At 28.0% G+C, this 27,441-nt stretch overlaps 3 protein-coding genes across 4 annotated transcripts; 2 read left to right on the forward strand and 1 right to left on the reverse strand.

Moving 5' to 3' along the window:
• The first annotated feature begins 1,027 nt into the window (after positions 1–1,027).
• LOC111026688 (DNA polymerase epsilon subunit 3) lies at positions 1,028–3,036 on the forward strand. The gene is made up of 2 exons (XM_022304819.1): positions 1,028–1,601; positions 2,896–3,036. The coding sequence occupies exons 1-2, from the start codon at positions 1,331–1,333 to the stop codon at positions 3,003–3,005; spliced, it is 381 nt and encodes a 126-aa protein (XP_022160511.1). The 5' UTR covers positions 1,028–1,330; the 3' UTR covers positions 3,006–3,036.
• Positions 3,037–3,160: 124 nt separating this feature from the next.
• On the reverse strand, positions 3,161–8,801 carry LOC111026687 (E3 ubiquitin-protein ligase LRSAM1-like). Its single transcript, XM_022304818.1, has 11 exons — positions 8,486–8,801; positions 7,597–7,688; positions 7,484–7,513; positions 7,302–7,400; positions 6,866–6,974; positions 6,490–6,625; positions 5,422–5,668; positions 5,234–5,350; positions 4,350–4,541; positions 4,141–4,287; positions 3,161–3,470 (listed from the first exon to the last, which is right to left on the reverse strand). Exons 1-11 carry the CDS (start codon positions 8,502–8,504, stop codon positions 3,345–3,347), a joined length of 1,314 nt encoding a protein of 437 aa, XP_022160510.1. The 5' UTR covers positions 8,505–8,801; the 3' UTR covers positions 3,161–3,344.
• A 5,052-nt stretch (positions 8,802–13,853) lies between these two features.
• Positions 13,854–27,140, forward strand: LOC111026670 (cold shock domain-containing protein E1). 2 transcript variants are annotated; one of them, XM_022304788.1, is made up of 13 exons: positions 13,854–13,972; positions 15,923–17,081; positions 17,143–17,322; positions 17,385–17,795; positions 18,421–18,650; positions 18,912–19,173; positions 20,313–20,483; positions 22,427–22,546; positions 22,615–22,862; positions 22,928–23,181; positions 23,259–23,429; positions 23,508–23,676; positions 24,012–27,140. In XM_022304788.1, the coding sequence occupies exons 2-13, from the start codon at positions 16,638–16,640 to the stop codon at positions 24,208–24,210; spliced, it is 2,859 nt and encodes a 952-aa protein (XP_022160480.1). In that variant the 5' UTR covers positions 13,854–13,972; positions 15,923–16,637; the 3' UTR covers positions 24,211–27,140. The 2 variants fall into 2 exon arrangements, with proteins under 2 accessions (XP_022160480.1, XP_022160479.1); XM_022304787.1 differs by having other exon boundaries at positions 13,855–13,972; positions 22,424–22,546.
• Positions 27,141–27,441: the final 301 nt, after the last annotated feature.

A 27,441-nucleotide genomic window follows, 5' to 3' on the forward strand; every position in this document is an offset into this window, starting at 1 on the left:
AGAGCCAAAAATAAATAATAATTATCAAATGCTGCAACTCTCCAGCACTGCTTATAAGTTATAACACTTATAAGTTATAACTAAAGACCTACCTTAATTGACGTTGCACCTGTGTTTGCACACAAGATGAATCAAATCGGATAAAATATTGTGTTGTATAAAGTATCAACCTGAGTTATGTAGGTACTTTCTGCATATTTCATTTCAGAACGTAGTTTTTCTTTGTACAAACATATTTTAAGTAATATAAGATATAATTGTAACGAACCTAATTATTTGGAAATCTATTTGAATATCAATTTTAATACAAAAATTTATTTTTTTTGTTCAAGGATTTTTTAGTACAATATTATAGACGTTAGATATTTACAATATAGTTCCGGTTTTTTTTAAGCTACACAAATAAATTTTAAGCTGTAGGGTGTTGAATGTTGATGCGTTTGATTCTAATGTAATACTATTTCAATTAAAAACCAACTAGACAAGTAGCATAACAAAGCTGCAAGTTTATTTATATAAATCAAGTTCATGAACAAAAATTGTTTTCTAATTGTGTACAGAAAACTGTTGTCTGTCATCACTCATCCTGGTACATCGTACATGATACCTGATTAGAGGACCAAGTATACCTACTGTAAATTGTAATACTGTATACACCCACTACTGTCTACGATCGATGGCAGTGGTGTGAAACATAGGATCTAATACATAGTGTTGCAGCACAATGATCAGGCAAAACCTAAAATATGGATGGGTAGGTATTGATAGAAGGAATAGAACCTTTATCACTAGGTATAACAATACTATGAGTGGTGGGTCACCCACAATTGTTTGAGTAACACCAATTTTTTTTTTTTTTTGATACACTCAACAGGTCGATTGTGGAATGCATAATAGTTAATATGCCTTCGATATTTCGTGGCGCCGCTATATTGAGGTTCGGCGCCTGAATGTATGCAACCGAGCATTCGAGGTTTCTTATCAGTTATCACATCTCACGTTTCCGCGTCGTTCACTCGTTCCCGCCTTCGGGCCTGCTCGAGTTTTAATTTTTAACGTTATCGTAAACAAAGCGTTTCAGTGTGCGACTGTACCACTCATAAGCCACGACTGACTTGCTGAAATTACAGCGCTTGTCATTTGTCAGATTCCAGTTTTGTCTTGATTCTTCATTACTACTTTGTGAACTGTAACTAGTCGTCATTCGTCACTACTCATCTTGTCGGCAAACGACGTTTCGCATTGCCAATTTCGGTTTTTTGAATGTTACAAGTACCGTCTCGATCATCTACAGTTTTTTAACAGCAGATTGCCGTAATAGGTCATCGCAATGGCCGAACGTCTGGAAGATTTAAATTTACCGGTGACGGCGATCACCCGTATCGCCAAGGAAGTGTTGCCGGCCAACATCATTGTGTCGAAAGAAGCCAAGACAGCATTGGCTAGAGCAGCGTCCGTGTTCATATTGTATGTGAGCAATCAAGCCACCACGATAGCAACCAGCAGGAACAAAAAGACAATCAGTGCCCAAGATGTGCTGGAAGCTTTAGCACAGGTTGATTTTGAATGTCTGATTGAACCGCTACAGCAACTGTTGGAAGGTATGCCAATACATTATATTAAACAATTTACCTACCACCATCAACTAGGCAGGTAGTGCTAATAAGACCAGTTGGATAAAAATGTTGTCGTTTGCTCTTGATTATTAGTAATTCACCTACGTGGTGGCATAAAGTATTTGCCCAAGTATACTTCTATATTTGAATTTATAGATGGACACAGATTTTTAAGACATGTTTTAGGTTGTTAATAATTCAAATCACTATAAGGTATCACAATTCACTGCTGTAAGCAAAACGTTAATTGCTATTTGATTATTTCAATAAAGTTTGATTTCGATTTTTAACTGTCAGATAACCTACAGGTGTTTGATGCTGAAACTAAATAATTATCATTATTACTGTTAAGTAACTAATTAAAACACCTAATAAAAAAAACAATATAACTATTTTCTCTTATATTATACTATACATTTTATTCTTCATTATTATTATTTTGAAATGTATATTAAATTATCTTATGTATATCTTATGTCAGAGATATTCAAATTGTGCATCGTGGGAGTTAGTGAAGGGAGCTGCTAAGTATAATTGAAAACCAATAAATATTTTTACGAAAAACGTTTACTAATATCATTGAGGCACACCGGTTGGGAAACATTGAATTGTCTTCAATAATCATTCGCTAAATATAGCTTTAATTTATTTAATATATGTAATATGGTAAATAAATTATAAAATATAAATTACAATCATATAAACATTGATTTTTTTGTCATTTATAATTTGGGAGCCGTCAACATTTTGTGAAGACTTAAAGGAGCCGTGGGATAAAAAAGTTTGAATACCTCTGTCTTATATGATTGTTGAGCTATCATAGCTTACGCTAGAAACTAAATAAAAATTTAAAAAAAAATTATACTGTAGACAGTAGTCAAAGTGGAGGGGGGATATGATGGGATGACATCCCTTCACTTTTTATAATTCACATTTACCACCCCTCCACTTATTTTGTACAACTGTTTAAGTGTTTAAGCGATATATGAGAACTGTATAGATTATGAAAGGCATTCCTCCAATTATTTGAAACCACTTCAAAACACCCTATGTGGGTATGTAAATTATATGCTTATTGGTATTTGTTACATTTTATTCCTGTATTCTTTCAAAATACATTTCTTACTCATTTGATATTTGACCACTGCCAATCACTAGAATAGCAACAGATTTCACAATATTGTGTCACTCCGATAAAAATATGATGCATGAATAAATTAGTAAAATATATTGTTGCAAAATATTTGTTTTACATATTTTTTGTTTTTTTTTCCTGTAGATTTCAAGTCGACAAAACAACAAAAGAAGGATACCAAAAAACCAACCCCGAACAAAAATGCAGATGATGCAGACGTCATTGATTTGGTCGATGACGATCTGGAATTGTGATTATTATTAAGTAATTAATTTTTTTTTTTTTGAACATTTATTGTTTTTATTATAAAATGATGTAATTTCTAGAATAGTAAAAAAAATAAATGTATTATAATGTGTTAACATGAATTAATTAAATAACAATAGTATATTATGAAAATATAATTTTATATAAGCTATAATAGTGTTTATTATTATCAAAAAATAAGTTTTGTGAATGCTATTCGAAGCTAATTCTGCTTTATAAAATATGTTATATAATAATAATAATAATAATAATAATAATAATAATAATAGATAAACACTAGCAAATAGTTGCAATACTAAGATTGATAAAACAGATATAAGTAATAGTCAGGTTATATTTTTAACATCAAATTTATGTAAGATTTCAGTTCTGCACATAGGGCACAATGATATTTGTTCTGAGCACTTCCAACAGCAACACAAGTGTCCACAAGGAATAAACAAAACGTCAAACTAGAAAAAATAAATTATTTCAAACATGAGTTAATGTTATAAGCAAAATTAACATGGAATTGATTAGATTTTTTTGTTGTTATTCGAAAATCAATCACCATAGAGATTAGAAACTTTCAATTTCACTAAATATTTTTATTGGCATTTTTAGACATGATAAAATTTTAAAAATATTTCTGCTCTTTTTGTGCTATTTAAAGATATTTGTAATTAGATTTAATAAAACTTATTTTTGAGTAAAAAACTTGAATATTTAATTGGAGATTTCTCATAAGTTGCTCTTATGGCATTAAAAAAATATCTAAAATACAGTCACAATTTTTTTTTCTAAGAGTTTAGAGTTCAAGTTGTTGGACAATTTGACAAAATCAAGAACATTTTAAAATTATTTTGATTAATTATAGTTAATAACTTAAAAGGTATTGCTTATTTATACCACGAATCTACACACTGTTCTACTGTAAGTCTGTATTAAATTTCATCAGGAAAAGATGTAAGAATTACTTATAACTAAATAATAATTTTAGTGACGTTGATATTAAAGTTAATTCAGTTAAAAATTCGCAGGAGAAGCAATGGCCTCTTTGGAACCCCGCGCAAATGTAAATTAGTAAATAGTAAATGTACAAAATAACTGTGTAGAATTAATAGTAGTAGTATAAAATATTACTTTTGTTTCCATGCAGATAATACATTCAACATCCTCTAAAAATGGAGCAGATGGAGGAAACTCATTTTCGGTTGGAGCAGATGGTATAGGAAAATAATTTAATGTATTTATTAATATTGCTTGATCATCACAGTTATTAACACCCATCTAATACATAAACACACTTATAATAGATACCGAAAATATATATAAATAATAACAATAATTACTTTTGAAAGGTATTCTTTTGTCAATGGTAATATCAGATCATTCTCCAAAATAAATAACAGAAGATGACCACCACCAGCTGTACACACTCTGTGTAATAATGTTGGGTCAATTGTGTTCTTGGAAAATGTTAACTCAGACGGCATATCATTAACCAGTCTTGAATACTGTGATAACCATTTTGTAGTTGTATCCTAAAAAAAAAACCAATAATAATAAATACATTTTTTTTAGTATTATAATAGAAAACAGAACTTGGTCTGGTTGTTTTGAAATCTAAATATAAAGAACACTAATATAATACGCAAGATAAGAAATTGTTTGGATGAGCTTTGAATAATTAGATACAAAAACGATGTGTAATTTAATTGATTAAGGATTTAAACTGTAAGAGAAATTTTAAATTAAAACTTATGAATTACAACTTTTTTTGCTTGTCATTAACAATTATGAGAGTTGTATGTTAAGGTCTTACAATAAAAAATTCTAGTAATAAAGGAAGCTCAAAAAGTTTCTAGTGACCTCATTTGCCATTGAAAGATTTATCTAGTTGGTAAAAAATGTAACACATTACAACACACATCAAAATATTTTCTATGCATTTTAAGATCTATTGTTTGTGTAGATCATTTTTTTTTTTAATTGGTGAATGACAATTGATAGCAAGCGCATATTTCATTTAATTACACTAATAATTTATTTTTTATAGGCTCCTATACAAATGTATAGCAATAATACACTCCCACCTTTTACAAAGTTAAGTGAACTTTCAGCTCAGTGCCAAATAGGTACCTACAAGATCTCTTTATTCCCTATTCAGTATTGCAATTATTTAATTATTATTTATACTTTTATGTACCTTAAAAATTATTTTAATTTTACTTACGAATTCAACATTTTGAGCTTCTAATTCTTGAATTAAATATTTTTGATTTTGGTTTTTTTTATCAATAAAATCTACAAGCAATTTGGTAATTGTAATTCTTTCATCACATAAATTATTCTGTAAAGAAACAATTATTTCATAATGAAAAAAACTATTTTAAAGGATATTATAATACATTTTGATCATACTATTTGCTTATTGAGCTGAGAGTTTTGCTTTTGTAATTCAATAGCAGTTAAATATTTGAGCTGATTATACATGGACTTCAAGTGTTCTTTTAGAACTTGACGGTAACAATTGCTTGTATTGAGAAGATTAGTCAACTTTTCCATTTTATATGAATCATCATTTGACAATTTATTTACAAGTAAGCAACGTTGCAAATTTACTTTTTCAATTATTTGTTCAATTTTTAATGTAAATTCTTTATCAGTTCTGTAAAATATAAAATAAATAATTTTCATAAACATAAAATAGTTGTAAATCAATATCTTTGTTTTTTTTACCACTTAAAACACTATTTTAAACGATACTCTGAGAGAAATATTGCTTTATAAACTTATATGGAAATAACTATGTTAACAATCATATACTTAAGGGAATTGGACCGCTATTAAGAAATATACAACAGGCAATCGGTTCAACATGTGGAATTGTATATTGCTGTTGTATGAGAACTGAGAAGTAAACAAACATTTGTGTATGGCATGCCTTCACTACCACTACATATTCTATCACAATGATGCACTAGCGTAGTGGCATGGCATTTCAAGGAATCAATTAATGGTTTGCACGTTCATACACAAGTAATTGCATTTGATAACATCAAATGTTTCATTCCAATGAGAAACTAATTTCAATTAATTTAGAATTAAAAGTATCACAAAAATAGACCAACTTACAATGATTTGATTTTAATTCTATAAAAATTTATTTTATACTCATTGTTATTTTTCCTATGGTATCGTGGAAGTTGACTTTTGAAAAACTGTCTAACTTAATTAAAAAGGATACTAAAATAAATGTAAAAATTAAAATGTAAATCATACTGGAATTTAAAAATAATTTTAAAAGAAGTATAACTTGATTCCTACGATAACCTAGAAAATATGTCAATTACTCAATTAATTTTACTAAATTCAAGTCTGATTATTCTAAGTGGGCGTAATTTCGTTAGGCTTTAAAATCTAAATCATGAAATAAATACTTTGCTTCCAACCACCCTTACTGATTTAATTACAATTGAAAATACTTACTTTCTTAATTTTAATTCATCATTGTGATTGATATGTTTAATTTTATCACATTTACTATACTTTTCATAAAAATTCATGTGAAATGTTTGGCTTAAGTTAAGAGTATGATTTATTAATTCTTTTGATGCTTTCTCAACTGAAAACACAAATAAACAAAGTTGTAATAAACATAGAATCATATAAAATTATCAGTAATAATAATTAATGACCATTTAACACAAATCACTCTGGGGAAATTATATTTTATACTATTTCTTTACCATTTCAATCAAAATTTAATTTAATGATAACATTTTTGAGACAGAACCCCATTGTTTTACAAGACAAACAACTCAGGTAGAGCATTGAGTTAAATAGTCACTACTTGAAATAGTACCATCTTTTAAATGATTCAAAAATTGTTTGTGTTTTAGTAGATTATCCTTTTGAATTGAAGATACTAACTGATTGGTAGTTTCTTCATCAGTTAATAAAAATTGAATCAGCTACAAACAAAAACAAATCAAAAACCTTTTTAAAACATAATTTAGTGACATCTTATTTTTATGAAGTAAAATACAAAATTAATAAAGGAAGATTGTAGGAAACTAAAACCTACATTTCTTCATTTATATTATATACTATATACTATATAGCATAAACATTAAATTGTTATCTATTGAATTAGTTAACAGAATACCATATAAAATAAGAATATGAGTTAATTATGTTTTGTAATGTATGTATATATTATAGATGCATCTCTAATAGTTTTTCTAAAACAGCTATGTGAATATACTTATTCAAATAATTATTTGTATAATCTTAATTACTTTATCATTGTTGCTATTTTTCTGATGTAGACGAATTTTATTTTCTTCACATTCTTTGATATTTCTTTCTTCATTAAGGAGATTCTGTTTTCTTAAATTCTGTTAAAAAGTAAGAATTTTAAGATAAATGTAATTCAAATTAAAAAAACATTGTACAAGCTGTATAAAATAGTATAACATACTTTTTGTTGTTCTAATTTATCTAATTTTTCCTGTAAAAAGGTAAACATTTAAAATTATTATTATATATATATATATTTTAATTACCTATTTAAGAATCAACCACTAAATTTACCTGTAATACTAAGTCTTGATCAACCATTTTTGATAATATATTCTTTGATTGTTTATTTGGTGTATTTGAAGAGCTATTGTTATTTTTAGAAACTGTCAACAAATTAAACATTTATAAATTAATAACTTGTATAGTTTTAGACTTAATATTTGAATAGATATTTATTTTATATAGGTATTGTTAAATTATTAAATTGTTGTAAACTGAGTATCTATATAACCTCATATAAAATAAGACATTAATAATAATATTTAAAAAAAAGTATATCAATAAAATATTGCTGACTTTTTGTACTAACTAATATGCTATTAATACACAAGCAACTATTTTATTTTAAGTATCTTTAAAAATAATATGATATAAATTATTTATTTATATAGTATTACTTAACTCCAAAAATAAAATATTAATTAATACAGTCCTATGATTCGTAGAATCATAGGTAGGTACAGTTAAAATTCCACACAAATTTAGAGATGATATTTTTAAAATAGTTTTAATACAAATGTTAGGGAACAAATGTGGTGATATTAACATGAGTGTAAACGTCAACTAGGTACCACCTAGTATAGTATTGATCTCAATGATTTGATTTCAGACAAATAAATATTAATTTATAAATTTATTCTATTGATATACATAAATTTGTGCATTCATGCCTCAAAATTGTATGCAAAGCCATACATAATATCAGGTATTATATTGAAACATTTTTCAGCGCGGATAAAAAAAAAAGGTCAGCCGTCCAGACTTTGGGTGGTCAGACAAGCAATACAGTCTGATTATGTGTGGCGTATTTTATTTTATCGGATTACTACATCACTTCATCACTACCATTACACAAGTGGACGTTTCCGCTTCGGCAAGATAATAATAATATTACACTCACATATAGAAAAAAAACTCATATTGTCGGGAAGATGATATTCATTTCAGTGACGATTGGATAGACGTCCGAAAAGCGGGCGGAATATTAAATGCGCAACTTAAATTGTGGGAAAATAAAAATTAAGTGTGAAAATTACAATCAGAAAAGAAACCAAAACAAAAATAAACAATAAAAATATCCAGTGTTAGTGTATACGTCGTACACGGTATACTAATATACTATTCGTTTAATCGTTTGAACTTCCAAGTTGAGAACTTGAAACGTGCGAAAGTTCGATTGCGATAGCAACTATCGGGATTCGGGAACAGAGGCTAGAACAGCTGATACATAAAAAATAAGATAAGAGAGCCGATCGTCGTCGTTGTTTTTGTTATTGTTTTTGTTGTTCAATGTTATCACCAGGGTGCGGATTTTTACGAAATCAAAAAATCAAAACATTCTATTGTAAATATATATGTTGGTATTTTTTGGACAAAATACATATTATGTTGTAAAAATGTGAAATACATGAAATATTTCACAAAAACATTCATTTTTAAAATTTGATTCGTATAAAAAAAAAAAACTACAGAAAACAAAACAAAATTATAGTGAACTAGGTATAGTAATACGAATATAAGACCATTCATTATATTATTATATACAATCACAATGGACAGAGTTAAAAGCGAAAAGCCTAAAGCCACTGTCTAATTGTATAAATATTTGAACTTTGAAGCAAACATGATTACATGTCGAGCGGACTTGGCATAATTACGCATGCTTAAACACATCACATAGGTATTGTTGTTATGTAGGTACCGATGCGTTATTTTTTGGGTATACTCCTGTATACCTACACGATTGTTTAGTATATCTGTGGTGGGCTGTTGTTGTGCGGGTAGGCAAGTTGTATCACTTGTACCATGATCTGAAAATTGATTAAAAAAAAGAAAAAGTATTTTTTAATAATTTGATGAATAACTTCCCAGCCGTGTTGCGTAGTAGAAGTATTTGTCCGCGAGGGATACACATCATCTTATGTTCTACGATTTACGAGACATAATGCAAAAAATAATATTATTATAACTGTTTTATAGCCCTCCAAAAAAAAAAAAAACACTGAATAATTTACATATTTACTACATCCAATTAGGGCTTTTGTAACACAGGAAAATCCTCATAAGATTTCGGTATAAATTAAGCTTTAGCCCCCCTCCCCCCAATTACAAACACTAGGTATTAGCACTTTACGCCTATGTACAGTGACGGATTGAGTCTGAGAACTGAGAAGCATCATAAAGTAAGCACCCACCCACCCACCAACTAAATGGTATTCTTGTCATAGCATTAGCGGTCTACAGTACACCTTACCATCTACTACATATTATGTTTCTGAAGTCATATGCGGTTTATCACATAGTACATACATATAACATATTGCCTACCTATATGGTCATTCTCAACGATTCGACTATTCGATGACGATTAAGCTCTATAACATCTATATAAATAATATAATACTATAATAAAACCTGGGTCCACCCTCCACCAACAATCAGAGTATGCTAAATACACGGAATAATTCAAAATTAAATTGAAATTAGTACAGAAATACACTCGGATGAATGGCTAGCATATAAGACATTAGACACTAAAGGGTACATACATAAAGCCGTAAACTATTCCCAATTTTTTGTCGATCCTATAAGTGGTGCTCACACACACACGTAGAAAGTTCATGGGGAGGTTTAGAACTTTGAATAGTAAAAAAATGCATGGTACATCATCATCGTTTCTGCCCTCATATTTAGCGGAACAATGGTAGTGTCTAGAAAACAATACAAACAATATATTTTAATGTTTTTTAAGAGACGTACCTAATGTAAATAATAAAAATGATGTATTTTTTTATTTTTAATATATACCTAACCTAGGTATATTATATTTGCATACATTGTACATAATTTTTTTTTTAATTGTTTTAAAGATTGTGATGTGCATTTTTGAATTATTGTGTATCATTAAATCAAATATTGATACTGTAATTCAACTATAGTTCTACTATTTTAACAATAAAAAGTATGTAATAGATCGCATATGACGTGTAGAAACATGTGTGGTAGACTGCATATGACATGTAGAAATACAAACATGGTAGATGACAAGTGTGCGGTAGGCCACCTACGACAAGAATACCAACTAAATTTACTAGGACCAAAGTAATATTTTTTTTGGTTTTTCATAAATTAAATTGTTCATGTAGCTATAATAAAAGATACACTTCTTATTTTAAACTTAAATAACTAATGTTCTGTTATTGAGTGTTTTGATAAAATCAGTTCAACTTAAAAAAAAAATTAATTAAGAATTTTAATAAATAGTTTAATAAATTTTGATGCAAAATGCATTATTTTCTGGGAAAATGCTTTTCAAATACAAATCTGTTTCATTCATCAAATAATTGAAAACTTAAACTTTTATTTTGAATTTTTAGTAGTTCAGGGTTTTTTTAAGTTTTTTTTTATAATTTAGGTAATTTTGTTCATTTTTAGTTAATATATTTTATGCACATATAATTAATTTATACATTAAACCTTATCAGTATAATTCAAAATAGTATAGCTCAAGAAATTTCGTTACAACCATTTTTGTCAATCATACAATTTATGATTTCGATATATCGATAACGTCTTTAATCTTTATCCATCTACAGTATATTACCCGGACTTTATATACTCTATACCAGTTACAACTAATTGGTCAGTAGGTATTGTTGGTGTTATATAAATTGTAATCGTGTTTATTTCGTCAAGTTTATATTTTTGTTTGCTCAAGAATGATTAAAACATTTTTGGGTCATTTCCACTTCAAAAGGACATTAGTGTGGGTAAAAATGCATTTTTGCCATTTTATGGATCAATTTTGATAGTTTTAGGGCATTTAAATCCAGCCTCTCATTATTACACAATTTCAGATAAAAACTAATTTGTAAGTATCTCTCTACATCCATATCTTTTTGTAAAATTCCTGGATTCTGGTATTCTTTTAAATTTTAAGTTATAAAAACTAACAAGCCATCTCTGCCTCTGTGCCATGGATATCACTGATATAAGTACCTACGTTTGAGTGTATTTGAGAGGGGAATCAGAAAAATGCCCAGAAAGTCATTTTTATTTTTTATTCTGTAAAATAGATCAACCATAAAATTACTTAACCGAAAAAAGGCTGATTTTCCAACTGATAGTTGTTGTCAGCTCATGAGTTCGTGACTAACGACTAACTGTATGCAGTAGTGCTAAACCATAACAAATTATTTTTTTTTCCGATTTAAAAATCACGAGATATTTAGTATACATAGCGATATAGGTAATTCTATTTAACTGCGAGATTAGACACAAACCGGATTGATCATGACGTGTTATAGGTATCGTGCCATCGGTTTTATATATTATTAAATTTTGGGTATTTCATCCTTTATCTTATAATACGGGTTAATTTTTCTATCTTTATAACTTAACAGTCTAATACACATTATTGTGTTATCCATCTAACTACCTTAGATAATAGGGTACCTTCTGTTAATGTAACAAATTAAATCCTATTTTATTTGTTTAGTAATTTTATGGTCGGACCTTTTTTCCAAAACTAATATCCGAATTTTTTCAGACATTTATTTGAGAGAACAGATTCAATTATACAAATTATCTTGATTTTGCCATTGTAGAGATAAAACTTGTAAAATACATCTTACGCTAGGCGTGATTTCTACAGTTTTCCGTTTTTATTCCTAATTTTTAAAAGTGGAGGACTCCTTCAAGCAGTAAGTTGGGTCTTGTAAAACATTTTTTTAATTGATCATTGACCCTTGTAGGTATGGTACTCTGGTGTCCAAGGGCGCCCATAGGGTTATTTTCATTTTTCAAGGTAATCGGTAAAAAAGACCAAGGAAAAAAAGAACATGGAAAAAAAGAACAAGTAAAAAAGAACACGGAAAAAAAGAATAAAGGAAAAAAAGAACACGGAAAAAAAGAACAAGTAAAAAAGAACACGGAAAAAAAGAACAAAGGAAAAAAAGAACACGGAAAAAAAGAACAATTTTTAAAAATTTTAAACAGTGTCCCACTAATCAATATTCTTTAAAAAAAAAATTGTAATATAATGCATAGACACTTATGCTATATTTTTGGTATTATTTATTATTATTATTATTATTATTATTATTTATTATAAAAAAAATACGAAACATAAATTTTTGATTTAGAACGTTCATCGAACTCGGAGACACCTCGAGCTAAATCTCGACTGGATTTGTACAGGATGTCATAGCCATTAATTTCATTTTTGATACTGCTTTCATAACAATTTCCATTTCAAATGTATTTAAAAAATTGAAGTATAAAAATTTAATGAAAACACTTGAACACTTCAATGACTGTCAATAGACTAAAATATGTTCACTCAAATTATAGCTTTAAAGTATGAAAAGGTCACCTATAGTCAACTATAAGGGCACTAGGATTACTTAGGGCATTTCCAGTAATAAAAATGTATCTTACTCTATATTATTATAGTAAGCTTTATTGTATTTATGTTTCGTATTTTTTTTATTATAAATAATACCAAAAATATAGCATAAGTGTCTATATGCATTATATTAAAATTTTTGTTTTAAAAAATATTGATTAGTGGGACACTGTTTAAAATTTCTAAAAGTTGTTCTTTTTTTCCTAGATTCATTTTCAAGGAGGGGGGACAAAATGAAACTAGATTCCAAAACCTATTTATAGCATAAAGATACTAAATAGGTATTTCTTGAAAGTAAATAGTTAAGACCACAGTAGGTATCAAATATACTTAATAAGTTCATCAAATTAAAGCATACATAATTTTTTTTTGCACACTTTACTATTGGCCAATGGCCAGAGTCGTTATGGATTGAAAATTTTGTAACAATGAGTAGCCGAGTAGGTACGTTTTAATTTAATTAGGGTGTTATCACATACTAAATAGAATATAAATATAAAATATAGATAAATTATATAAATCTGTTATGTTGTAAAACGTGCTTAATATCAATCAGAATTATGAAATCTACAATCATGAAAATTATGTATTTATACAAAAAACACCCCTATTATCACGTAGAATGTTGTGTTGTTATTTGTTGTTGAGTTGTTCACATGACACATATTACGTGTTGTTGTTGTTACTGTTGTTATTATTACTTGTTAGTACTTCTTGTTATTGTTGTTATCAAGGGGTTATCGCCGTCGCCGCAGAATCACAGATGACGCTGTGCTCGTCGTCAACCACTATGAAATATCGAAAAAACGATGAAAAAATGTTTAAAAAATCGCGTTACGGTTGCCGACACTGTGGCGTTGGCGCGCGCGCGCTACTGCTTTATCGCGCTGGCGCACGGTGGGAGGGGGGTAGTTGAGCGGACTGGCCTACCTGCGGTAAAAATATGTCGAAAACATGTCATCAATGCTCTGCTGTGCCGTGGTAAGTACACCGATTTGTTCTTAATTTACTAACCCACTGCTTGGTACGGGGAATCTGTCCAGCCTGGGCCCTGCGTAGCGTCATCCCGTAACGGTGGCCGCAGACAGCCGGCCAGCCACGTCCTGTGGGAGAAACGTCGCTGGCCGCCGTCCTCGTGGTTTCGGTTCTCGGGCCCCGTTCCTGGTACCCTTGACCAACGTATGCTGCGGCCATCGTTGTTTCCGGTCCGCGGCCTCCACCGTCGCTCTTCCTGATTCGTGGGTTTTCCGGGTAGCCCCTCAACCCTTTGAAATCCCCGAATGTCGGGTGTCACAAACCGGCCCTTTATCCAGGTTTCCGGGTAGAATGGGTAGTTTTTGTACCAGTCATTTTCCTTCCGCGGTGGCTGGTGCCCGTCGCTGATAAGAGGGAGATGGTTAGTTCTCTCTGGACGTGGTTATTTTTGTTATTGCTGTTGTTATTCTTATTGTTATTATTGTTGTCCTACTTCCGCGATGACGAAAAAGTAGGCCAGACTTTTATCGTAGAATTTGAATTCGTCTTAAAGACTTCCGCTCCCCACCCCTCGTCGATAATTTTTTAAAAATTCAATAATTTTCGTTTCTGTTTGACGGATGCTTTATTTTGGCCTATTGGTCTGACGTTATGGTATATGGCGAATCATTTTCGCAAATCAATTCTCTCGATTTTATTGATGGTTGTTTTCTATACTTTTTTCCCATTGCAATCCATTTTATTGAACGGATTGAACAATTTTTTTTTGATTTTTTTCAAACTCAAGATAATAATTTAGTTTAGTATTTTAAGACTAATTATTTTTAATGAAACTGTTGATTTCCGATATATTTATCTATGTTTTGGTTTAAAAAGAAAAATCATTAATTTATAGTTTCCAAGGTACTTTTCAATAACAGTATTGTATTTGATCATTATCAAATAATATTCTACTTAATATTACACCCATTGTTTTGTTTTTCATTTCTGTTGTCCATTGAACCAAATCCTTGAAACTGTTATAATTCCTTTGTTGGGAACCGTTTAAAACACGTGAATTGTTATGAAAGTAAGATGACCTATTTCTAAAATAACATTATTAGAATTTATTAATCTTTTTATATTAAAACTATTGCTACAAAAGTAACCAAAATTCTTTATCTTATTAAATATTTTTTCTCCTAGTTCAATTGCTTGCTGATTTATTAGTATAAGCTAAATTATTATACTTAATTGAATCAAGTAAAATGATTGTAACATAACATTTAGGTATTTGGATTAAAAAATGAAAAATGATTTATTTGTAGGTATTAGTTATTTACTTTAACAAGATATGAATAAAAAAGGCCTTGTTTAAATTAAATTACTTAATATTACCTAATATATTTGTGTCTGTATTAATTAATAAAATATTATGTTAAATATAAGTTTAAATTCTTAACAGTTAACTTAATAGGTATTAAACTTTACTTGCAACTAACAATTCTTTGTTCATTTAAATTAAGTGTGTGTAAGCATTGTGTCCTTAATGTATTATTATTATGATACCTAATCATTAAAATTATATAGTTTAATATAATTGCGTTGAAGTAATTTTATGGCTATTTTTTCACTAAAAAACTGAATACCTGGAAACCTGAGATTTTTTTCCCATTACCAAGTATTTCCCTGATATGCACTATGACTCATATTAGTGATGTGAAGGTTAACTGATCAGCATAATGAAAATTTGCCTTAGATATAAAAAATTGGTTTTGGAATTTATAGTTATACCCATTGATAATCAGTGTTTGTGGGAAATACCTTTTTGGGAATTATAAATTTTTCCCTGGGTAAATAGAAAAATTAGGTTCCAATAAATATTTCTGTATATATTTCAGTAAACTTGATTTTATTAAACAATTTAGTTTTCATCCTATTTCATAATTTGTAATTTTATTCTTTCTTTTTTTTCAGCTTTCAAAACTAGGCTAAATTAGTTTTAGTCTTAATCACAATTAATAAATTAAAAATTAGAAAAAAAAGTAATACCTAACTATTAAAAACAAAATCCTTACATCAACTTTATTCTCTTCTTCGCTGTACGTTCCTTCAACTATTAGTCATCTGAGAAAACGACATACTGCAACATTACCAGCAAGCATTGTGACAACTATCAACTGAGAAATCTTCTTTTATTGTTTAAATAATATTTAATTGAAACGTGTGCTGTGTATTGTAATGAACCAACCGAATACTTTAGAACTGTCTATTTTATAACAATTATTATTAGATTTTTAAAGTAGGTTAGATATCTTTTTATTATTTATTAAGTTTTTTTTTGTCTAAGTTAAGAAGAAAGAGTTTTATGTAACAACCATAATTATTTGTGTTCAAACGTAAAACATATAGGAAAGTCGCTTGACTTAGTCGAGTGCCTTTTAGTTTTTAAAAAATATTACTGTGATATTGATTTTAATGGTAATAATGTATTATAATATATAATTTAACGCTAGGATAATACATTAGATTATAACATATATATATATAAATATATATATTTAAAAAAAAATAAACCAACCCCTTCCCCCATTCCCCACTCCCTAAAAAACAATTTTATATAAATTAAATATTTTATGGTCATAATAGTTAAGTATATAAACAAACAATAACTCAAGAATTTAAAACTAGTATGTCTAACAACTCCCAGTGGAATCTGTTTCAATCAAATATGCTGAACGGTAGCGATTCTTCTATGATAAACTTTAAAACCCTCTCAGCATTAACAAATCTAAACAATTACCCATCATCGAGATCTTCAAATCATTCACCACCAAACTATAATTCACAGTCAAGTCAAAATTTTCCCATGCCATCACAATATCAGTCGTCGCAATTTCATCAAAAAGAGTCTTCAATGAATAATATGTTTAACAATGGACTACAGTCTTCAAACTTTGATGTATTCTCTTCTGACAACACCGCACCTGTGAGCCGTTATCCTCCAGCTGGCAATGACATTTTTGGTGGACATGACACGGCTACTGCAAGCAGTTCAAACAATTCAAATTTTTCAAATGAATCGTTTAGTAACAATCAAGGAGTTAGAGAAACCGGAATCATAGAGAAACTTTTGGTTTGTACAGTAATTATTATAAACTACTGTTTCTATATTGAACAATTTTTATAATTTTCAGCATTCTTATGGTTTTATTCAATGTTGTGAGCGTCAGGCAAGATTATTCTTTCATTTCAGTCAATTTAGCGGCAACATTGAGCATCTTAAAATTGGTGATCCCGTTGAATTTGAAATGACTTATGATAGAAGAACTGGTAAACCCATAGCTAGCACTGTTACAAAAATTGCTCCTGAAGTGGTAAGTGCTTAGTACTTATATTCATAATGTCTAAAATTAATTAGGTAAATATTATTTATTAGGTATTAAGTGAAGAAAGAGTAACTGGTGTAGTAACAACAGAATTGAGAACTGAAGGTTCGGGCGGTGATACACAAGGTCGAATTAGTTATGAAAATCGAGGAGAGTGTTTCTTTCTCCCTTACAATAAAGACGATGTTGAAGGTAATGTCACCCTTAGAACTGGCGATCAAGTAAGCTTTCAAATCGCAACAAATCAGAGGGGTAATTTGGGAGCTACACACGTCCGCTTAGAAAATCCAGTACATCCAGTTAAATATCAGGGAGTTGTGTGTTCTATGAAAGATGTCTTTGGTTACATTGAACGAGCTGATATTGTAAAAGAAATTTCATTTCCATTTACTGAATTCAAAGATTCCTCCAAACCTTTACAATTGGGTGATGATGTAGAATTCATAATACAAACACGTAGTGTAAGTAAATTGAATGTATTTATTTGAATATAAGTACAATTTGTTGTGTGAATTAAAACAAAAATCTATAGTTAAAACTCAGTTTGTAAATATTTAAAAGTTTCAAAAATAGACCATTCATTCCTCTACATTTTTGGGTTTTATGTGTTATTTCACTGATACATATGAAAATACATAGTCATACCTAAGTGCAGGAAATATTATAATATGTTAGTTATTCATGTTTGTTTGTAGTAGGTAGTCTATACTCTGTTCAGCGAGAGAACACGCTGATTCTATGCATCTCCTAATGCATCACCCTGCTACCAAAAACAGTTTGTCGGATTGGGTTGCGTAGTATAACTAATCTTTGTCTGTGTTCTTTCGTTGAATATTGTATGATAATTTTTCAATGCATAATAGTTCTACAGATTTTTTATGTTAAAGTAGGATTCTGTATTTTATTTTTAACAACACTGTTACATTAATTATTTGCTATTAAATGAAAAATGAATGGTCTGATACAACTTGTTTTTAAATATTTTTCTTGAGAAAATTTGTCTTACTAGACAATAAATAAAGTTTTTATTTTATTAAATTCTATATTACTCAAAGTATATTTTAGCTATGTTTTGTTATTGAATAGGGAAAAGAAGTTGCGTGTAATATCGAGCGTTTGCCTCCTGGTTCAGTAATATTTGAAGATATCGAGGATACTGTTATGAAAGGTCAAGTTTTAAAACCTTTAGACAAAACTCCTCAAAATCATTTACCATCTGAACCACTACCTGGACGTATACGTTACAGAGCACCAGATTATTCTGAAGTTGAAGTTTCATTTGGTGAAAAAGATCAGCAGGGTGATTTTACATTGAGGTAATTATGGTTGATTGATTTAACTTTTGCATCCTTGTTCTATCCACCGAGAGAATATGAATGTGCAGAAACCAAAACTAATTTGTTGGTGTACAGTGACCTACTATAGTAGTTATTCTATTGCAGAGGTCAGAGCGAAATGGGTAAAATTTAAGAGAGCAACCCATAGTTTTATGTGCATAGTTGCCAAATTCTCTTTTTGAACAAAGTATGGACTAATCCTAAGTACGTGTAATGAATTTTGTTGGTTTTTTTTTATAGGCATGGTGATTGGGTTGAATTCCGAATAGCGACTGATCGGCGAGATCAGTTAAAACGAGCTACTAATATTTCCCTATTACCGGAGTCGTTTGTAGTTTCTGGTGAAAGAAGAGAACTTGGTATTATTGCAGTTTTAAAACAAGGATTTGGATTTTTACGTTCTGTTGAAAGAGAACCAAAGATTTATTTTACTTTCAATGAAGTTCTGGATGTTCAAAGAAAATTGGAATGCAACGATGAAGTTGAATTTACAGTGGCACAGGTAATATTCTAAGATTCCCAATTCATTCAACTAACTTTATAACACTACATTATTAGTTAATATTGCATTTATGCAAAAGTTTTTGCTGAGTTAGTTGCATGACAAATGTATTAATGTAATGGTTCAATAAATTTAAATTTACCAATTATTAGCAATGTTTTAAGAGGGACCGTTGCCTTACTATTCATTTGTTAAATTTTATTTTGATTGTTCATGTAACTTGACTTATGTACGTAAAATAAATATACTTGTGCTGTTTCGTGCGCAGAAACTCCCACCAAACCATCATTACAAAGTATTCAAATGTATGTTTCTTTAAAAACAGTATAAATACATAAAAGAACAAACACCACACCTGCATAACGTGTTGTCTCCGTCTTGCAAATGTATAACAGATAATTTGTGTTCAAAAGAATTCATTTTGTGTGGTTAATTTCAATATCATAGTGAATTAAGATTTTATCATACTTTAAAAAAAAAAAAAACTATAACACAGTTTTCAATGTTTTTCCTCAACAAAGAAAATCTTTGAATCATAAATATGTTTTGTTAATAAGTAACCATTACAAAAAAACCTTAAGAAAAATTTGTCAGAAAAAAAATACTTGTATCCAACTAAAAAATATATTTATGGTAATTTATTTATTACAAGTTTAACAAATTTAACACTGATCGTCTTTTACATAAGATTAGATCAGATAAGTAACTTAATGTTAAAATATTATCTACGGCATCTCGTAAGCTGTTGTTGACAAAACAAATATAAATTGCTCTTCGATTTTAAACATGAATAAAAACATTCGTGATTCACTGGATAATATTTATAGTTACATTTAATTATAGTTAGTTTACCCTTAAATTTAAGTATACAACACAAATTTGGTACTTTCGTTACAAACATGTAAGATGCAGATAATTCATGTGATTGTCTTCTTAAGGGTACAACCAGTATTATATTTTACAAATTTAAAACCTGACAATGTTTCTATCAATTAAACAGTATGATATATAACAATAAGGTTAATATTTGTATTTTTTTTTAGTAATTCAACAATTTTTTTACTTGGCTATACATTTATTATGAAAAGATTACATATTTTCAAACATAGGTATGGTTAAAATATTATTTTATTTTGTAGGATCCTTCATCTTCATTTGGAAATTCTAGACAAAGTGCCATACGAATCAAACACTTGTCACGTGGTTCAGTACAATTTGAAGTACTTATTGAAGAAGGATTAGTTGGCCTAGTAACGGTTGTGGCTACGGAGATATTTGAACCATCAAGTCCTTCAAAAAACAATGCTCATGTAAGTGATTTATATTGAGTACTACTTTATTCTAATAAATGTAGGTGCTTACAAAAAAATTTAAAAAAATTGAATGTTACATAAAGATGAATTACCTTACCTTGAGGTTGTAGAGCTTAAAATTTTATTTGTATGAATATTCCTACCTCAAATTTTCTTGCTATGAATTTTTCCCTAGAATTGGTGCAATAGACTTATCCAAGGTCACATATTGAATCCACATACCAAAACTGTTTTCCTTAGTATTCAAAACATATGCATGCCTTGAGATTGTGTAAACGAACTTGAAATGTAGTGTAGTCGCTTACAAAACAAATTTTTTTTTATTACATTGTTTGCGTTAACAGCTTTTACTTAAAAGTGTTTTTTGCATTTTAAACATTTATTGAATTAGAGAGTGAATTAAAGTTTCAACAAATCATATAAAATTGCATGAAAATTTGTAAAATTGTAGGTATACAGTTGATAAATGCAATAAATAATAATTGTGCACACATTTAAACTTGAACTCACTCTCAATCAGTCAGTTCTTAAAATTAATTCAAAGGTTGGTTGAGGGGGTTCTATTCAAAAAAATGTTGTTTTACTTGTTCAGAAAAAAATTTTAATTTTCAAATACTTATGTAATATATCTTTGTGCTGTTAGAAAAAAATCAAATCAAATTCAAGGTCATGCATTCAAAATATTTTGTAGTGTTTATAATATTTAAATTCATAATATCTTGTGATATGATCTGAATAGTGATTTTTTTCTTAAGTATTTTAAGTATCCTACTAAATAATTGTTTTGAGATTATCAATACAACTATTCACACACTGTCATTGTTAGGTTTAACTGAAACAGTAAACAGTAACAGAAATTTTTTTTTTGTTCACATTCCATAGAAAGTACTAAATTTTGTAGAATTGATACTTATCTGTTTTTGGGAATAATAAAACTAAATAGAGAAGTTTTTTTTAATAGTCAATTATATTACCAACTTAAGCACATAGTTTAAAATTTAATAAAAATTACAAACAACATTTCTTAACACGAGATAAGTATCAAGAGTATAAGTAATGTCAAAAATGTTCCAATTATTTCTGAAAAATATAAATTTTTTATATCCCATTACTTGATATCATAACATTAACACAGATAAATAGTTTATAAAAACTTTTTTATGTAATTAAATAATGGTTATTTTAGAATTTATATAAATTGAAACCCAATTTCTCCGTAAACAATTTGAATAGTATTCCATCAAAAAATTTCTTTTTTTGTTCGTAATAAAAAATAAAATAAACATATTTATTAAAACATTTTGGTATCTCCCATACTGCATTTTGGGCGGGTCTGTTTGAAATGGTTGTCAGACTAAAACACATAGTGTGGATCTACAATAGGTTTGAAGAACTAAAGTGATTTGTTTTTATGTGTTATAACTGGACCAGTGAAAAATCTCTTATAACTTGTAATTAATGTTACTTATTAATATATTGTTTCTGATGTGTTGTAAAATATTTGACTTGAAATTATTAAGCTCCCTGAGTTAAATGTGTTTATATTTGATTTGCGATACAATATTTACAAATATTTGATTATTATTTGTGTCATGGTATAATTCAATTAACATTTAATTCCTACTTAAATCATCCACCATTTCTCACAAACATTTACAACAATCGATGGTAATGTATTATTATCAGTAATTCAAATGTTATCTTGTTTGTTATTACTATTACTGCTGATTATTCTAATGAATAATAGTTGTTTTTCTTACTACCATGCCAATAATTTAACTAACTATCGTTTTATTACTACTATATTTGAGCAATTTAAGTAATATTCATGATAATAATTTATAGTTTATTAACAATAATCATTCTTTTCTTTATATTATCATTACCTATATGTTTGGTTAGAATATGCTCATATATATTATTATTAATTATTCTAGCAGTTTGATGAGGTTACTTATGAACCAGGAGTTATCACTTTACATTCAAACGGTGTTAAGAGAACAATATTGTATAACATCAAAGACTGTATTGGAAAATATATACCAAGACAAGGAGATAAAGTAAACTATTTTAATGATTGTTGTTTAGCAACAATGTTCTTATTTTTTGTTGCCAAAATTATTTTTAGGTGAGATTCAATCTTTATCAAATTAAACGCAACAAAGAATTAATTGCGATGAATATTCAGTTGGCCTCAAACCTGTCAAACAATACAAACAATACAAATAATACAAATAATACAAATAATACACATACTTCGTCCACTGATGAGCAAAATCGAGCGGACATCAAGTATGGCTATATTGCCGCACTTAAAGATGGATTTGGGTTTATCGAAACCATAGCACTTGATTCCGAAGTATTTTTTAGATATGCGTAAGTAAAATTGATTTTGATTTTTAACTTAGTTAATATTCTAATTCTAACTAACTATAATATAGAAATTTGAATGAACCGAGCGCATCTCTTGAACTTGGTATGGAAGTAGAGTATACACTGAGTACCAGGAATACAGGAAATGGTGGGAGCTGTGCATCTGCTGAAAATGTTAGAATTTTACCACCAGGTTCTATTAGTGACAACTGCGAATTGCTTCAACCAAATGTTATTTTGGATGGAGTGGTCTCTCGTCCATTGCGATCTGTGAATCCTGAGCAGACTGAATATGCTGGTATAATACAAGAAGTACCAACAAGTAAGTTTTCCCATTTGTTATTTGTATATATATATATATATATTTAGAAATTGTAATTGTAATTTTTGATTTTACAGCCGAAGAAGAAAATATTTCGCAATATGAATTTGGAATTAAAGGTTTAATAAATAAAAGGGAGTTGTTACAAGTTGGAGATCCTGTACAATTTCAAGTTGACTCAAAAAATAGAGCTGTAAATATTATTGCCATTCGAAAGAAACAAAGAGCTCACGTTGATGCTATTAAAGGTTTGTTAGAATTAAAAACATTTTTTTTTTTGGTTACTAAAAATATTGAAATGTTTTAATCATTTTTTCTTAATATAGGATTATTTGGTTTTTTAACTCACGAAGTAGAAGGTGGTAAAAAATTATTTTTCCATACATCAGAAGTAACTGATGGAATAAAATTGTACCAAGGAGATTTAGTGGAATTTGTATTAGTTGTCAATCAAAGATCAGGCAAATCATCTGGCTGCAACGTTACTAAAATAAGGTTAGTATTACCCAACTAAATCATCAAATTATTGTTTCAGATTTAGTATTTGCTATAGTCCTGTTTAAATATAATTGTTCAACTCCAATTCAATGGTGTGCATTTTACTTGATTTGAATTTGCTTTTAATTTTCTTGAATCATAGTAATGTTTTTATGAAGGTTGTTTTTACTGAACAAAAGTAGTAGAAGAAAAATTCACTTCCTTGAGATGTTAAATTCTTAATTTTTTAATTTATGATTGCAAAGGAGTTAAAAAATTATATTTACGATTAAATAGTTACTTATTATTTAAAAATTGTATATTACATTTTGGTGTGTTATTTATATTTATAGTTCTGCTGAAAATTCCCCTCCCAAACAACCATCTCAACGTCCAGAACATTTGATTAACCGCATACGCACCATTTCTGTAATAGATGACGGTTCACCAAAATTAGTAGTAATTCGTCAGCCTTTAGGTCCAGATGGATCAAAAGGGTTTGATCCAAATGCTCGTAAACAGCACAATCCAGGGCAACTTATTGATGTGTAATGTGGTTTCACGTTTTGAGTAATTAACATTTGACTACTACTGACTTATTTCCCGATTCAGAATTTTATCATTATGATTATATTACTATCAATTTTATCTTGTAATAAATAATGAGCTTCCAACTTGTTGATTATAAAATTACTAGTCTTGGAGAATAGGTCGTCAACTTAATTGTAACCAAATGTCTAGCATTTAATGTATTCAAACTAAGCAAACTAAGTCTTACAATGATTTTTTTTTTTTGCAAATATTTCCTTATTAATATATTTTTTTTGTGAAAAATGTAGCAATAAGATAACAGGTTATTAGTTTAAATATTTTAAAACATTTAATTAATGTTAGTTATTAGAAGGCACATATTACACCTTAGAAACTTAAAAAAGTAATTGAAAATGTCAAAAAAATCATTTTTAATTTAATATTCCCTAAAACTCCGATATATTATTCAAATTAACTTCTTTTTCTGTTTTTGATTTTATTTGTGATGACACTGGTTATTAATCAGTGTTCAACATGTTATTAATTGGTTCATAAAAAAATAATGCTTTTTCACTGCTCAATCACATATTCCTAATTAGAATAACTCTGTCTGTTCTTATTATCAATATAAAATATATTACAGCTCTTGGGTTGTTCTAATTTCTTGTATTAATAATCTATAACTTCTTGAATTTCAATCATTGAAATTAATATTGTGTTAATCAAAAACAAAAACAAAAAATTAAACAGTCATATCTATAAATATAACGACATAATATAATATAGTAATAGTAGTTGTGAAAGAGATTTTCAGTATAATATCTTTATTTAAATTTTAAAATCACGTTCTGTTCCTAACATAGATCTCCCTATTTTCAGCACCGTATACATTAATAATCTCCCTCCCGCGTTTTAATTTATATTTTATTTTAATTGGATGCATTTAAAAACAAAATGTTCTAATTCCTCTTAATAATTTGAGTAAACCATATATATTATATGTCATTAACAACCTAAATTGTGCCTTAATAATTTACAAAGCTACATGTCACACACGTAGTTAAACAATTCTTATATATATATATATATTGTGTATATATTTTTTATTTTTTATTATTTTCTAAATATTTGCAAATTATTGATTACGTTTTTGACTGAGGTTTGATTTCTATACATAAGTACCATTATTTGAAAATAGACATTTTTCTGTTAAATTTATGAATAACTTTTAATTCTTTAAATGCATCCAATTATTGAATATGCTCACAATAACTTAATTGAATTAGCTTTTAATCCATTACTTTAAACCAAGGGTAATAATCCTATAATCGTGAGCAAAACTTAAATTTTCCACATTGAGTTTACCTTTACTCAACAAATAAAATTTGATTTCGTAATTAATATTAACTAGTGATTGTAAATACAAACATTTATGCAGTATCTTAATTAATAATAAAATTAAATATACAAATTAAGGTTCAAATACACACACGAATAACACTAAGTCATAGTATTTAAGCAGATTTTTTTTTATTATCAACACAAATACACATTTTTTAATTTTTTTTTCTAGTACAAATCTTATAAGTCTTGTCTATTTATTTATTATAATAATCGTTCAGGTAGTGTTTTTTCATTCCACATTGTTTTTCATCACATGACTATACTCACAGTTAATCTTTCGAGCTTTTAGATTTGTATAAGCATTCGCTTAAAAAAAATTTAGCTATACAGGTATGATGACATACATACAAATTATGCCAAACATAAACTAGTATAAGACGTAACTAAACTGTGATAAATTATGAGTATGAACTATTGTAATGTATTTTAATTGTTGTTTTTTTTTTATTTGAAAAAAAGGCATGTAATATTTTGTATCTGTTTTTGTCTTGCAAATAAAATGTATTTTCCAAAAAAAAAAATCATTGAAACGTAAAAACAGCAATGCATTGTTTTGCAAGGAAAAAACTTGTACAATTTTGTAAACATGATTTTTATATTATATTGTAAATATATTATATTATAATAAATATTAATGATGTAATATTTTTGAATAACGTCGTAATCATAGTAATAATGGTTACTAAATTTATTAAATGCACTAAAGTTTATAATTGATTATTATTATACGTTTAGTGTAAATGATGTTTGAAATTGTTAACTGGACAGTTTGCAAACTCTCTAAAATTATTCAGCAACTATTTGATATCTTTATTAACTATGTGCAATTTGGTTCATCATTATTTAAATGTACCAAAATTAATTTGTCTTTAATATACTATATTATTCTTCGTATAAAAGTATTAACTATCATGATATTTTTAATTAATTGTTTAACTTAAACTATATATCTATTTGTAACTTAAAGTTATTTGAATTTGCTTTATACAACATAAGAGAGCATTTATACAATATATTCAACATAATATACTTAATTGTATTTACAAATTTAACCAATAATTTCTGCTGAACAATTTTAGTATGCTAATGCACAATTTTTTTTTATGTATGGTTAGATATATTTAACTAAATTGTATTTATTAACTTGAGGGATCAGGAATATTTTGAGGTTACATATATGGCCTTTTAAATTATAATATACGTGTATTTTAAGAAGATTAAATATGTAGTATTTAAGTAGCATGAGTTATTGTGAGCATTATCATATTTATATATGTAGTCAAGTAATTATAATTTATAACATAGCCTACTAATAATTCAAGTAGATTATGAGATGACGATTATTATAATGATTATTAATGTAATTGCAAAAATTATATGTAGCATTACATGTTTTTCCGGGTTGCTTGTGAACTATAATAACATATTACCAAATAAGACAATTATTGACAAAAATTGTTAAAGACTTTCTGAAACACTAGGGAAAAATAATTAACTCGCTGAAACTGTAAGGCTGAAAAAATAACAAAACAATTTGAAACAAACAATGAAATGTGTTTTTATTTTAAATCAATTGCATCCTTTCCTTTAATCATGTGTCGGAGAAACCAAAAAAATTTGGAATTTTTAAAACCATTTCAATGTTTACACTTGACAATCTTCAATAGTGTTGATAATATATTGTTGTTTTTATCTAGGAGCTTTATTACTTTTATTTATTACTAATTCGAGTTTGTGGTTAAATCTTTAATAAACTGTTTTATATTTTTAATATTATGTTGACTTGCTAAAAATTTTAAAATGTTTATAAACTACACCATAAAATGTAAAAATTTGAACACTATTATT

The sequence above is a fragment of the Myzus persicae genome, unplaced genomic scaffold, assembly GCF_001856785.1.
Source record: "Myzus persicae strain clone G006 unplaced genomic scaffold, MPER_G0061.0, whole genome shotgun sequence".
NCBI lineage: Eukaryota > Metazoa > Arthropoda > Insecta > Hemiptera > Aphididae > Myzus > Myzus persicae.